Genomic DNA, 13,062 nt, shown 5'->3' on the forward strand with positions numbered 1-13,062 from the left:
ATATACCATGGGGGTGAGAGTCAGGGGGTTGGAGTGAGATCCTGAGAGTGGGGAAGTGGAGGTTTCCTACAGCCAATAGCATTTATTGTAGGTGCCCAGGGCTCCAAATTCGCCTCTTTCTCTCTTCTTCCAAGTACTCTGTCCTCCTAGTCCTGCTTTCTTTAAAGCAGTTCATTTCCTTTCACCAGTCCTTGTCCTAGAATAGCTCATCAGAGTTTTTTCCCCCCACACTCATCAAGCCATTCCAGCGCCCCCCCCGCCCCACCCTGGCCCTGTTCAGCCCATATGAGAAATGACCTCGGCCCTGTTCAGCCCATATGAGAAATGACTGTGTAAAGAATATCTCAGCACCTAAAAAAACTACCTCTGAAGATTTTGTACATTTTATTATTTAGTGTTCTCATGAAAAAAAGTCACATAATAAATGTCTTTTAGAATTTAGTTCCAGAAATAAAAATTATATTAAAAATAGATTAATATTTTAACATATTATGTTATATATAGTAATGAACCAGATTGCTTCTCTTTGCTACAAAAAAAGATGTTTTCTTTTTGGCCTTGAAAAAAATTTGATCCTCACTTACAGTATTATATAATTTTTTCCTATTTCTAATTTAGAAGTCATATTAAATACATGTGTCACCTGCAGTTCTAAAAATAGCAACAAGTATGACACTTATTGATTTTTGAGCACTGCATATTTGCATTTTGTAAGCCCAAATTGCATTATAATCACTGCTGTTCCATGATTCAGATCAAGATACTCCAGAATTCGGGAGAAAGATGATTATCATCAAATGGATATTGCTAGGAGTCTTCAAAAAATTTTAAGTGACTTTTTCTTATTACTGAAGTAATACCCATTTGTTGTAGAAAATTTAAATGGCAGGTGGACAAAAAATATCATCTATGAGCCTATCAATCATTAGCATTTTGGCCTTCCAAATATGACTTGCCAAACATGTTTTAATTGCACATATATATTTCTTTAAACCAAAACCAACATCTTTCTATGTTATTGAAGGGAGAACACAAATAACATATATATAGAATCCATAACCAATTGTAATTATAATTGTAAGATGCTGCCAGAATTCTTGGACAAGAGGACTCAAGTAGTGTAAGTCAAATCAATAAAATTTACTTGTTCCAATGGTAGAGGTAGGCAGTGGAATCATTCAGACTTACTTTATATATTTTAATTTAATTTTTGAATTAATTTTTAAAATCAAAATTAAATAGAAAAGTATAGATTGAGAAGACCCACCCACCACTATCTTCATTCACCCTGTTCCTTCACCTGGTTTCCTATGGTAATGACTTTTTAAAAATATATTTGTGTTGTTTCCAACTGACTTTTATTTCAGACAGCACTGTGGTGAATGCTCTTCTTTATATGTCATTTCACATGTGTAAAAGTCTGTTTGCTCTTCTTTTTTTTTATTGAGGTATGGTTGATGTATAATATTTTATAACTTTCAGGTATACAACATAGTGGTTCACAATCTTTAAAGGTTATACTCCATTTATAGTTATTATAAAATATTGGCTATATTCCCCATGTTGTACAGTATATCCTTGTAGCTTATTTTTTTTATATACAGTAGTTTGTACCTCTTAATCCCCTTTCCCTATCTTGCTGCTCCCCACTTTCCTCTGCCCACTGGTAACCACTAGCTTGTTCTCTATATCTGTGAGTCTGTTTCTTTTTTGTTATATTCACTAGTTTGTGGTGTTTTTTAGACTCCACATATAAGTGATATCATACAGTATTTGTCTTTCTCTGTCTGACTTACTTCACTTAGCATAATGCCCTCCTACTCAATCCATGTTGTTGCAAATGGCAAAATTTCATTCTTTTTATGGCTGAGTAATATTCCATTGTATATATACCACATCTTCTTTATCCATTCATCTTTTGGACACTTAGGTTGCTTCCATATCTTGGCAATTGTACATAATGCTGCTATGAACATTGGGGTGCATGTGTCTTTTCAAATTAGAGTTTTCATTTTTTTCAGATATATACTCAGGAGTAGAATTGCTGGGTCATATGGTAGCTCTATTTTTAGTTTTTGGAGAATGCTCCATGCTGTTTTCCACAGTGGCTGCACCAATTTACATTCCCACCAACAGTGTAGAAGGGTTCCCTTCTCTCCCCACCCTCTCCAGCGTTTGTTATTTGTGTTCTTTTTGGTGATAGCCATTCTGACTGGTGTGAGGTGATACTTCACTGTGGTTTTAATTTGCATTTCTCTGATGATTAATGATGTTGGGCAACTTTTCATGTGCCTGTTGGCCATCTGTATGTCTTCTTGGGAAAAACATCCATTTAGATCTTCTGCCCATTTTTAAATCATGTTGTTTGTTTTTTTGATGTTGAGTTGTATGAGCTATTTATATATGTTGGATATTAATCTGTATTGGTTATATCATTTGCAAATATTTTCTCCCATTCAGTAGGTTGTCTTTTCATTTTAGGTAATGACTTTCTTTTTAACCACTTTATTGAAGTACGGTTGATGTAAAAAGCTGTATGTATTTAATATCACAACCTGATGCGTTTGAGGATAACTCTACACCCATGAAACCATCACCACCATCAAGGCCATAGACATATTTATCACCTCCCAAAGTTTTCTCCCCTATTATAATTATATAAGAACACTTAATATAAGATCTACCCTCTTTGCAACTTTTAAGTATACAATACATTATTGTTAGCTATAAGTATTATGCTGTATAATAGATCTCCAGAACTTATATTGCATGACTGAAATTGTACACTTTGACCATTAGTTTCTTGGGTTGGAAATAAGAGTATATATTACTTACTTAGACAAAAGGCAGGATATTAGATACATTCTTCCACACCTTGCTTTTTTTACTTAACAGCCTGCCCTGGAGATCTTCCATGTGAAAACCTAAGAAGCTTTGCCATTTTTTATAGCTATATAGTCTATGGTTCTGTGGATGTACTGTAGTTTACTTTGTCATCTATAGACTATCTTTTGCTGTTATGAACAGTGCCACAGTGAATATACATGTATATACTTCATGTTACACACATGTGACTACAACTATAGGACATTTTCCAAAATTAAAATTGCAGAGGCAAAGATAAGTACATTTTTTATTTTGATAGATGTTATCAAATTGACCTGTTCAAAGATTATACCATCTTCCATCTCCATCAGAATGTTTCCCCACAGCCTCATATTATTTTTTATTTGAAAAACTTTGTGTGATTTTTAAAAAGCAAATTCCATTCCAATGATTCTGGCTTATTTGAGCTTATATTCTCTGAGCTCAAACCAATTGTTTAATACATTAATTTGAAGTTGGTATAGTCAACTCTTTATTATTTATTAAGATAGAAGGGAGCCATGGCTCAGATATCCACAATGGCAGATAATTCAGTAGTAATTCAATTCAGCTTTGAAATGTATTATGACTTTTTCCCCATTAAATTTTCTTTCCTAACAATGTCAGCATTAGGAAACGTTAACTCAGTTTTTTAGCACAAACTGGGTACTGATGGAAGAAGAAAGTGAAAAATTGGAAAGAAGTCAGTGTAGGATTCAGAATTTTTCCACCTATCTCTGGGATCGTAGATGATATTTATTTTGTTCTTTTGATACCTATATCTGTATATTTTAAAATGTTACAACGTGCTGAGATTACTTGTGTAAAAAAATAGTCATAGTTACTGTTAAAATGAAATGCCCAACACAAGTATAATATTTCATTATTTTCAGCCTGAGAAGTGTAAACCCTTAAGGGAAACAATATTAAGTAGCACTAATTAATCAATTAATACAAATTTTAATGAAATTAGTTCCAACATATTTTAAATCGCTTGTTACCACATGTTGCTTAGAGAGTAGAGAAGCCACCTGTAAATAATGGAGAGCTTATGAGGTTGGGATGACCTCAGTATAAGCTTCTGGTGGAGAGGGGGTCAGCAGTACAGAGATGTCTGATTTGGCCTTTCTCTCCCCTTGCAGCATCTTCCTCAAAGAGCTGGAGAAGTATGAGCAGCTGCCTGAGGATGTGGGACACTGCTTTGTTACCTGGGTAACCGACCTGAGCTTCTTCTCCTCCCACTGTCACATGCTTTCCAGGAATGCAGATGCTACCAGATGACATCACTGTTCAGTGCCTGAGCTGATTGGTGTCACTGAAATTCTAACACAGGACCAAGGGCTATAGAGAGGGGCCATGAGTAGATCTGAAAGAAGCAGTCTGTCCCTGAGGAGCAGAGCCCTCCTTGGGAAAGGTCCTTAGATGGTGTGTCCAAGCTCCACCTTAAGTTTTCTAAAAACTTTCTAAAATTGAGATGTCAGGAGATTGGAACAAGACCACCACCCTTGGTAGAAGAACTACTCCAGCTCCATCCACGAGTTGTTTTGTTTTTAACAGGATGAGGATTAAGGAATTAGAACTTTAGAAATCCACCAAACCATTGTTTACATTTTCTTCCTTATTAGAGAACAGACTCCTTGGGTATCCATCCCAATTCTGACCTACAGGATGCATATCTAGTCATTCTTTTTCTTGGGCCAAGTAAATGGGCTGAATATACTAGGTTCTACTTATACAAACAGAAACATTAGTGTCTGTTAACATCTCTGTGCCACATTATCCTGAGTTCAGGTTCATGGTATGAGTGCCAACATCTTGAGGGAAGTCCACCTAGTACACTAAGTGCAACTAAACATGGAAATCCTTCCCCAGGGCCAGGAGCTCTAATATTCAGCAGTTAACTAATTATAACCCCACTCAAAATGGGCTAATTACTTTTCCAAATGTTTTCACTCTTCAGAGAGTATGTGCTCTTAACAGCCCTCTGGAATAGGCAGCGCTATGGTTATGTTTTATATTCTATATGTGGAAACATTTCAGAGGAGCTAAGACATTGGCTAGCCCATTGACATGTAATTAATATCACAGCTTATCCCACAACTCAAGACCTGAGTTACTTCCGTTTTCTGAAACTATAACATTTGCTTCCTGGCACACTCTCATTTCTTAAGGAAGTCTCAGACTGCCATCTTATTTTGTGCTAATACATTTTTCACCTCTAAATACGTGAGCCCATGCACAGTTCACATTAGTGCTGATAAATAATTTATGATCCCTTGCATGGCCAGTGTAGAGAAAAAATGAGATTGACCATTAAGTGAAGGTTTTTGGGGGGTTTTCTGGTATCTTTTTTCATACATATTATGGATTTGCCTTACCATCAACCATAAGTATGGTTTATCAACATCTCTTAGGGATGATGAATGCCTCCCAGGTAGTATATAAACCCTAAAATTGGTTTCAGAAAACCTTTCATGATTGTGTAAAATATGCACATTTTGCCAAGAATTATCCCAAAGTGACTTTCTTAAGTCTTATAATCTTAATTTATGAGTGTAGTGCAGGAGTAAAGGGTAGAAAGAGTTGTTTGCAATGTATTGAACAGCAACAGTTATTACCAAGAAGCCTGAAGGCAGCTGGCCTGGGATCCACCACTTTGTAACTATGGGAATTTAAAGTTACTTAACCAACCTTATGCCACCATTTTCACATTTGTAAAATGGGGATGATAATAATAGAACTCACCACGTAGGGTTCTCATAAGGATCAAATGAGTTAATATATATAAAGAACTTGGGAAAGTGGTGGCATAAATGAAACCTGCTATAATTAAAACATAGCTAGGCTGCTTTCTTAGAAGAGGACATCCCCAATATGGTGTAGGCACGAGGATGGGGAGCATTTCACGAATGGGAAAAGTGCTTGGTGGCCAAAGTACACACACCCTTTCCAGTGGAAAGGCTGTGAAACACTGACCCAGAGGATCCCAAAGACATAAGAAATGAATTTTCACCAAGCCATAAAATTCTTGACTTGAAGTAGCAATCTGGCTAGGACTCATTGTTCAGACCCTGCCCCAGAGGGTCACCCTGCTTTCCTTTCCCCCATCATTGCTTCTGGGAAGTGGGGCATGGTAGCATAGGCGTTTAACATGCCCTACAAACTGCCCCCAGTGGAGACATTTGGAGTTCTAGCAGATCCCCCTCTGAGATCACACTTCGTTTTCATTCTGTGACTTTTGTTTTCAGAGCAAATGCTGTCATTTTTCAAGATGGGAAGCACAATTATAGGTAATCCAGAAAGGGGGATAATCTCTCAGTAAATTCTGTCCAGCTTCAGGATACATGAGGATATGTGAATTGTTTTTTTTTAATTCTATCTAGCATTGACTAGTATTAAAATGAGCTCACTTTCAGTGAGCTTTCTCCCCCTGCTGATAGGAAAAAAGCATCCCAAAGTTTGTTAGGGGAGCACAGACCCGATGAGCCCAGGACATTTGCCACAGATAATCCTGTAACACACAATATCTGAGGGTTTAACTGCATAGCCCTTGCTGGCAGTCAACAGAAGGGAGCAACTAATGGATGCTGACCTATTATCGTTTTTGTTTTTTTAGGCAGACAAATTTCAGATGTACGTCACCTACTGTAAAAACAAGCCTGATTCCAACCAGCTGATCCTGGAGCATGCAGGCACCTTCTTTGATGTAAGCTGTGAATTTCCATCCTTGAACCACTGATGAGCAGGTGGAAATTGCTTCTCTACTTTGAGATCATGGGTTTTTAGCTATCCTTTGTTCCTCATTTTTCTTTACTGGCCCCTCCAAACCTCTCTCTCATGGATAAAACATGGAGAAAAACAAAAGCAGTGTTTATCTTTTGTTTTACTCCATCCCATCTCAAGTGCTGTGGTTTCGGATAATGCTCATTTGCCTCCGTGCCTCCACACCGAATCCAGCTAGCCATAAATCTCACAAGCAGAGGAGGCGTACTAGGATATTCCACTTCTACTGCCTATATAGCTCCTCAAATGTAGGCGTTCCTCAAAATGTGCTCTCAGCCCAGCCACATCAGCATCACCTGAGAACTTGTTAGAAATATGTATTTTGGACCCCACTCTAGATCTATTGAATCAGAATCCCCAGGGCTGGAGCCCAACAATCTGAGTTTTAAGGAGCCCTCCAGGTGACTCTGATACCTGCTCAAGTTTGGGAGTCACTGACTATAATGCAATTGTTTCAACCTTGACTGCCCATTGGAATTACCTGGGGAGCTTTGAAAAATAGTGATTACGGTCCCAGCCCTGATTTTGATATGATCAGCCTGGGTTTGGCCTGGGCATTGAGAGTTTTAAACATTTCCAGGTGAGAGTAACGTGCAGCCAGGGTTGAGCACTTATGCTGTGATGGAAGCCAAGAGAAGACTCAGAGCCGATGTACCTTGTCTGGTCCCCTGGTTTTGGGTGAGGATGCAATCCTGTTGGCGAATGATGGTATATATACTGCTGGTCCCCAGAGAGTGACAGAATCAAACGGGCCACTGCAGGATGCACGGGAAGAACAGAGAGAGAAAAAGAATGAGAATAAAAAGTGAAGTTCAGTGAGAGATAGGTGGCAGCGCAGTGATGGCCATTCTGGTAGTCGTATCATTTTAGTATCCGTCAATCTAACTTTCTGCCTACCTCATTCCATCTATAAATCTTCGAATGTCTACTGTATTCAAGATAGTGTGCCAGGCCCCATGGGCAGTCAGACATTCAAACATGGTTCCCATACTCAAGTTTACAAAATAAACTTTCTCTGAGCATCTTTCTAGCCTGACCCTGCTATAACAGAAATGATTCTACAAGTGTCTTGTTGCTCAGTGAAGAAATGACACTTGAATGGGTAAAAGCCAGACAAGAAGAAACATACATGATTTTTTAAAATGGAGTATTACTATGGAAATGGTCCCAAAGTGGAATTTCTGAGGTTATATTTGTTTAAGCAGAAAACCCAAGAAAAGTCTTTCTCTAACTTGGTATCAGAATTTATTGACTATCATCTGGGATGCCCTATAGCGCTATTATCTCTGCTTAATAATGTATTTCTCTTAAGACATTTCTGGTTATTTATCAACAGTAACCAGAAGGGTCTTTTTGAAGTTTTAAAATGCACCGTGTCCTGTTTTCCACTTCACATTTTTCTGAACATACATGTCCTGTGCTCTGAGCACGCCTCAGACTCTTCTCCTTCCTTATCTTTGCTCACACTGCTCTCCCTGCCTAGAATGGATTGTGAGCCCTCTGCACACACAGGTGCGGGCGGGCACACAGGCCCACACAGACACTCTTAGTGGTCTTCCTAGCCTTTAAAGGTCACGTGTTGCTTCCTGCATGAATCCTTGCCTCTCTATGCATGCAGTATCCTCTGTGTCTCTCTACGGCGTTTGTAACAATCTGCCTTTGGGCAGGTTAACAGTGGACCTTTCTATTACACACACCTCCCCAACCTGTGAGTCCCCTGAGGTTGACTGACGGGTTGCCTGGCTCATTTTGTACATGTTACAATGTCTGGTGCTAAACTGTGTTCTCCTCTAGTCCTACATTCTCATATCCCTGTTTCTAGACTTTGACTTGCAGTCAGATATACTCCAAATTTCACACCCCACCCCCCATTTTCCAACGTCATGCCTGATGAGCCTCTACGTTAGTTGGGGAGGCCAGTGGAAGCCAGAAAACCAGACCAGTAGCAGTTCCTGGAGCTTGGCCCAGAGGTGGGGAGGGAGAGCAGTAAACCCTCCTGACGGTTCCCAAAGCATTCCAGAAAGCATCATCTTTGTAGCTTTCCCCCTTCCATCAGAAGGGTTTCCCTAAATTCTACACCTAGAAGCCATCTACTTTAGGCCCTCCTTCTATAAGAGATAACCCCCCAATAAAGACAGGCTTATTATCCATTATTGTAAAGAGAGCACAGAAAATTCAAGTCCAGGAAAGACCCACACATTGACGTGATCTGGAATTTTCTACTCCAAACGTGGGGACCGTGAGGCTGTGGTGTCTGGTACCATGTTGATTACTAAGCTTGGTTGGGCTGACCCAGCCTCTGGAGGCCGCCCCTTCCTCAGTGTCCACATGAAGCCTTCCCCGAACTGGCACCTTGTCAGAGAGGGAAGCCTGTCAAAGGTGCGTTATTGCCTGTCCTCTCCTGCCAAAGCCCCCAAGTAAACTCACAATGTCATTTTCCCAAATAGGGTCAAGCTGTCAGCTGTTTGCCCATTTTCCTTGAATAAGTCCTGCTATAACTACACACCTCTAGGGAAGACGCAAATGAGTGAGAAAATTGCTACTTTCTGGGATAGTTGGCGGAAAATGGAATTTTCTATTATTATCATTCCCTCTTTTTCACCCTCCTTCATAGCCGCGTAGCAAGTCCTATCTTGTCGAGCTTTAAAATGTTTCTTGTAATCCTCCCAACGCTTTGTTCTCACTAATCTTTGTTTATGGCAAGCCCCCACATTACACACCTGGAGATACAGATGTATATTATACATATATGTAAAGGGTACAGTTTAATTGTTTAGTATACTCACAGACATGTGCAACTATTTCATCATCTCATAAAGCAACCCCACGCCCTTTAGCTATCACCCCTCCACCTTATCCTCCTTCCGACTCCCCCAGCTCTAAGCAACCAATGATCTATTTCCTATCTCTATAGATTTTCCTCTTCTGGACATTTCATTAAAAATGAAATGATATAATGTGTGTTCTTTTGTGACTGACTTCTTTCACTTAGCATAAAGTTAAGATTCATCTATGTTGTAGCGTCTCAGTACTTCATTCCTTTTCATGGCCAAATTATATTCCATTGTATGACTGACTATACTACATTTTGTTTTTTCATTCATCAGTTGATGGAGATTTGGGTTGTGTCCACCTTTTCACTGCTCTTAATAGTACTGCTATGAACATTTTATACAAGTCTTTGTGTGGACATATGTTTTGATTTCTCTCAGGTATATACCTAGAAGTGGAATTGCTGGATCATATGGTAACTGCGTGTTTACACACTCAGACTTTTGCAGTAATCTCTGAACTGGTCTCTTTGTCTCTATTTCCCAGCTTCCACCCTCTATGTTGCTATTAGGCTTATATTAATCTTTCTGAAACATTGCTTTCACCATATGTTGCTGCTATTTAAGATCTACAATACTTTACCCCTGAGAAGCTCCCCATCACATCCTAATTCATTCTTCTAGCTCCACCCCATTAATGACCTACATCCATCTTCTTATCTAAGTGTATTTTCACTTTTCTAGAATCTAGGTGTGATCCTCTGTACTGCTCAGGTATGGTCCTCATTATCATCTAAAGATACAATGATTATTTCCTGTGTGTTTTGGTTTATACATTTTCCCTTGATAGAATGCCATTCCTCCTCCTTTTCCCATCAAAGAGCAGTTTCTCATAGTTGTGTGCCCTTTTCCCTTTTCTCCTCTCTCCTAACCCAGCCCACCTCCTCCCAGAAGACATACGTGCACATGGCCCTCTGTGTCTAACGGTGCCCGTTTTTAATCCCTGTAGGAGATACAGCAGCGGCACGGTCTGGCCAACTCCATCTCTTCCTACCTAATTAAGCCTGTCCAGAGGATCACTAAGTACCAACTGCTCCTGAAGGTATCTGCCCTCCCTCTCTGCCACCCTGACCACACTGTTGACCAGGCCCAGGGAGTCCCAGCTTTGCCCAAGGATGGGAAAGCTTCCACCTGAAGACCTTTCCTCTACCTGGAGCAGAACTTCAGAGATGAGCCCATGCTGGCACTGCTGGTTCTAGACTGCATGTTCTATCCCATGAAACTCCTGATGCTTACTGGGGTGGGGGAGAGGAGAAATGGGAGCAGGAGTGGATTGTGACTGTTTTCACATGCATCCGCCACTGCACAGCTTTTAGTGACTGCCACCCCAGGCACTGGCTGGTACATAGAGTCTCTCCTGTCCTTCCCTTTTGGGCAGATTCCTCCTGGTGGGCCCTGCTTCTGATGGGATCCGGGGTCAAGGTGTTAGGGGCAGTGCCAGTCTACGTGGGCAGTGGAGGCCCAGGGCAGCACCTACCATTGTCTTAATCTCCATGTTTGTCAAGACTAGGAGGTTTCAGAGAGGAAATAGTTAAAAAGTACATATTAAAAGACAGTGGCACTCTGTATCTGTAGGATCCCATATGTTGGGGGCTCTTCTGGAGCCAACCAAGAGATTTAGGTTTTTTCCAAAATCTTTTTCTTTAAAAGTCAAATAATCAAATTATGTAAAATACTGAGTGATTTGGGCTGATTCTTCTCAGAGAAGGACACACTGACAGTCTGAAAATATGACATTTCCCCACAGAAAGCCTGGGAAATCAATATCATAGGCAGTTATATAATCTGTATCTATATTAATTCTTAATGTGCAAGCGTGGAGTTTTCCCTAAGTTTGAATATTTTGCTCGTCGCTCCTCAAATGCAAAGGATAAAAGAATAGGGAGAGGCATGTCATAAGTAGTATAGTTCCAGAGGAAATCTGAGGAAGTTCAGCTCTGTGAGATGCTTGCTGAACCTCACATGTTCTATCTGCTTCACTAAATCTGAAAACCAGTCTAGTTTCAAATCCAGATTCTAGTCACGTTGGAGTGTGCCCAGCTTTCCAGTCTGTGGGGTCTTCCTGCCTTAGCACTTGTAGCTCCGTGATAAGAGGAGTGGGGGCAGCAGTGAGTCATGCCCTGGCCTCTCTTCTCCCCTCTGGACCAGGGCAGGGCCCTGCACCCTCCTTCTTCCCCTTCAGCCTCCTCCTTCAAACCGTCTCCTTCTTCGACTCCAGGAAGAGGCAGTGGGCTTCACTTCCAGGCCCTCCAGTCTCCCAACCCTGCAGAAATGACGTAGAGAATCACCACAGGGCATCACGCCCTTGGCCTTTATTGAGACTGGTATCAGAAATAACTATGTGCAGAACATCACGGCTGTTTGGGCAGCACCGCTGCTGGCATTTTGAGGATGCCACCCTGTCTGTTTTTGAAGTTTCTTATATAAAGACTCACAGAAATTCTCCTAAGATCTCGGAGTGGTGGTGAGAGGCTTCTCTTCTGAAACACTGGTGTGCTTCCTACCTTTAAATCACAAGCACTTGAGGTCCTTCTTTGCCTTTGACTGTCAGATATCCACTTTTGTGGTTACTTACAGGAATTTCTCCTTAGCCAGATTTCTGTGTATAATTATCCTCTCCTTCTCTAGCCCACTTGATGCATGACCCTTCTAAATGACTTTTCTTGTGCCAGAAGATTTTTTTTAAATTTATTTTTGTGGTTTTCAAATTTAAGTATCCCAAAGCCTATTCGGGAATTGGTGGGGTTGTGCATTGAAAAAACAAAACAAAACTGGCATGCCCACCCACACTGCCAGGGTCTTAAATCAATTAAGATGCAGTTGGAAAAGAAATATAGTTTTTCACCTCTCCCTGTTAATCCCATAAGGCTGAGGTTCCTAGGATGAATTTTGTGACATGGACAAGGGAGGGAAGCGGAGGATGGATGGGCTGCCCTGTGTTTCGCTTTAGGCAGATGGAGGGGTGGGCTCTGGGCCTTCATTCTGTAACTGGATGTTTTAGGAAGAGAGGACCGTGCAGGCAACTGAGAAGGAAGACAGTGAAGTAGGGGGAAATTTGTTGTAGAGACATTGAAAAATTATTTGGGACAAAAAAGAGTTAAGATAAATTTGACCTCTTTTAAATGTGCTGGTAGCAGAGTGCTTGCTGAGTAAAAGAAAAATAGTTCACTTTTACTATAAATAAATAATATGGAATTTATTTTCTTCTTAAAGTTAGTTTTATTCCGAGTGAATTGATATTTAATTATCAGTATCCTCTGGGGTTCCTCCCTTTAGGTGTTGCATGAAAGTGAAAGTCAGAGTGTTCAATAGTCTGTATGTAAATCTGCTACAGCTGTCCTTTTGGAGTCTAAATTAAATGTGGAGCCTTTTCCTTATCATAAACCATGGCAGGGATCTGAGGAGAACTCATTGGTTTTGCTAGTTGATCGGTGGACTTGCCAAATTGCTTTGGGTTTTGGTGTTTTCTGTTGCAAACTGAAGCATATTTCTTTTATTTATTTATTTATTTTGGCTGCGTTGGGTCTTTGTTGCTGTGCGCAGACTTTCTTTAGTTGTGGCGAGAGGGGGCTACTTTTCATTG

At 40.3% G+C, this 13,062-nt stretch overlaps 1 protein-coding gene across 5 annotated transcripts in view; it reads left to right on the forward strand.

Moving 5' to 3' along the window:
- Window positions 1-13,062, forward strand: part of LOC309806836 (kalirin) — a 465,266-nt gene that overhangs the window by 416,389 nt on the left and 35,815 nt on the right. For all 5 annotated transcript variants that reach the window (XM_082625795.1, XM_082625796.1, XM_082625797.1 and 2 more), the window contains exons 26-28: window positions 4,008-4,077; window positions 6,482-6,571; window positions 10,429-10,521. In XM_082625795.1, coding sequence (XP_082481921.1) covers window positions 4,008-4,077; window positions 6,482-6,571; window positions 10,429-10,521 — 253 coding nt within the window. The remainder of the gene's footprint in view (window positions 1-4,007; window positions 4,078-6,481; window positions 6,572-10,428; window positions 10,522-13,062) is intronic.

This window comes from Mesoplodon mirus, assembly GCF_964341445.2.
Source record: "Mesoplodon mirus genome assembly, chromosome: 6".
Classification (NCBI taxonomy): Eukaryota; Metazoa; Chordata; class Mammalia; order Artiodactyla; family Ziphiidae; genus Mesoplodon; species Mesoplodon mirus.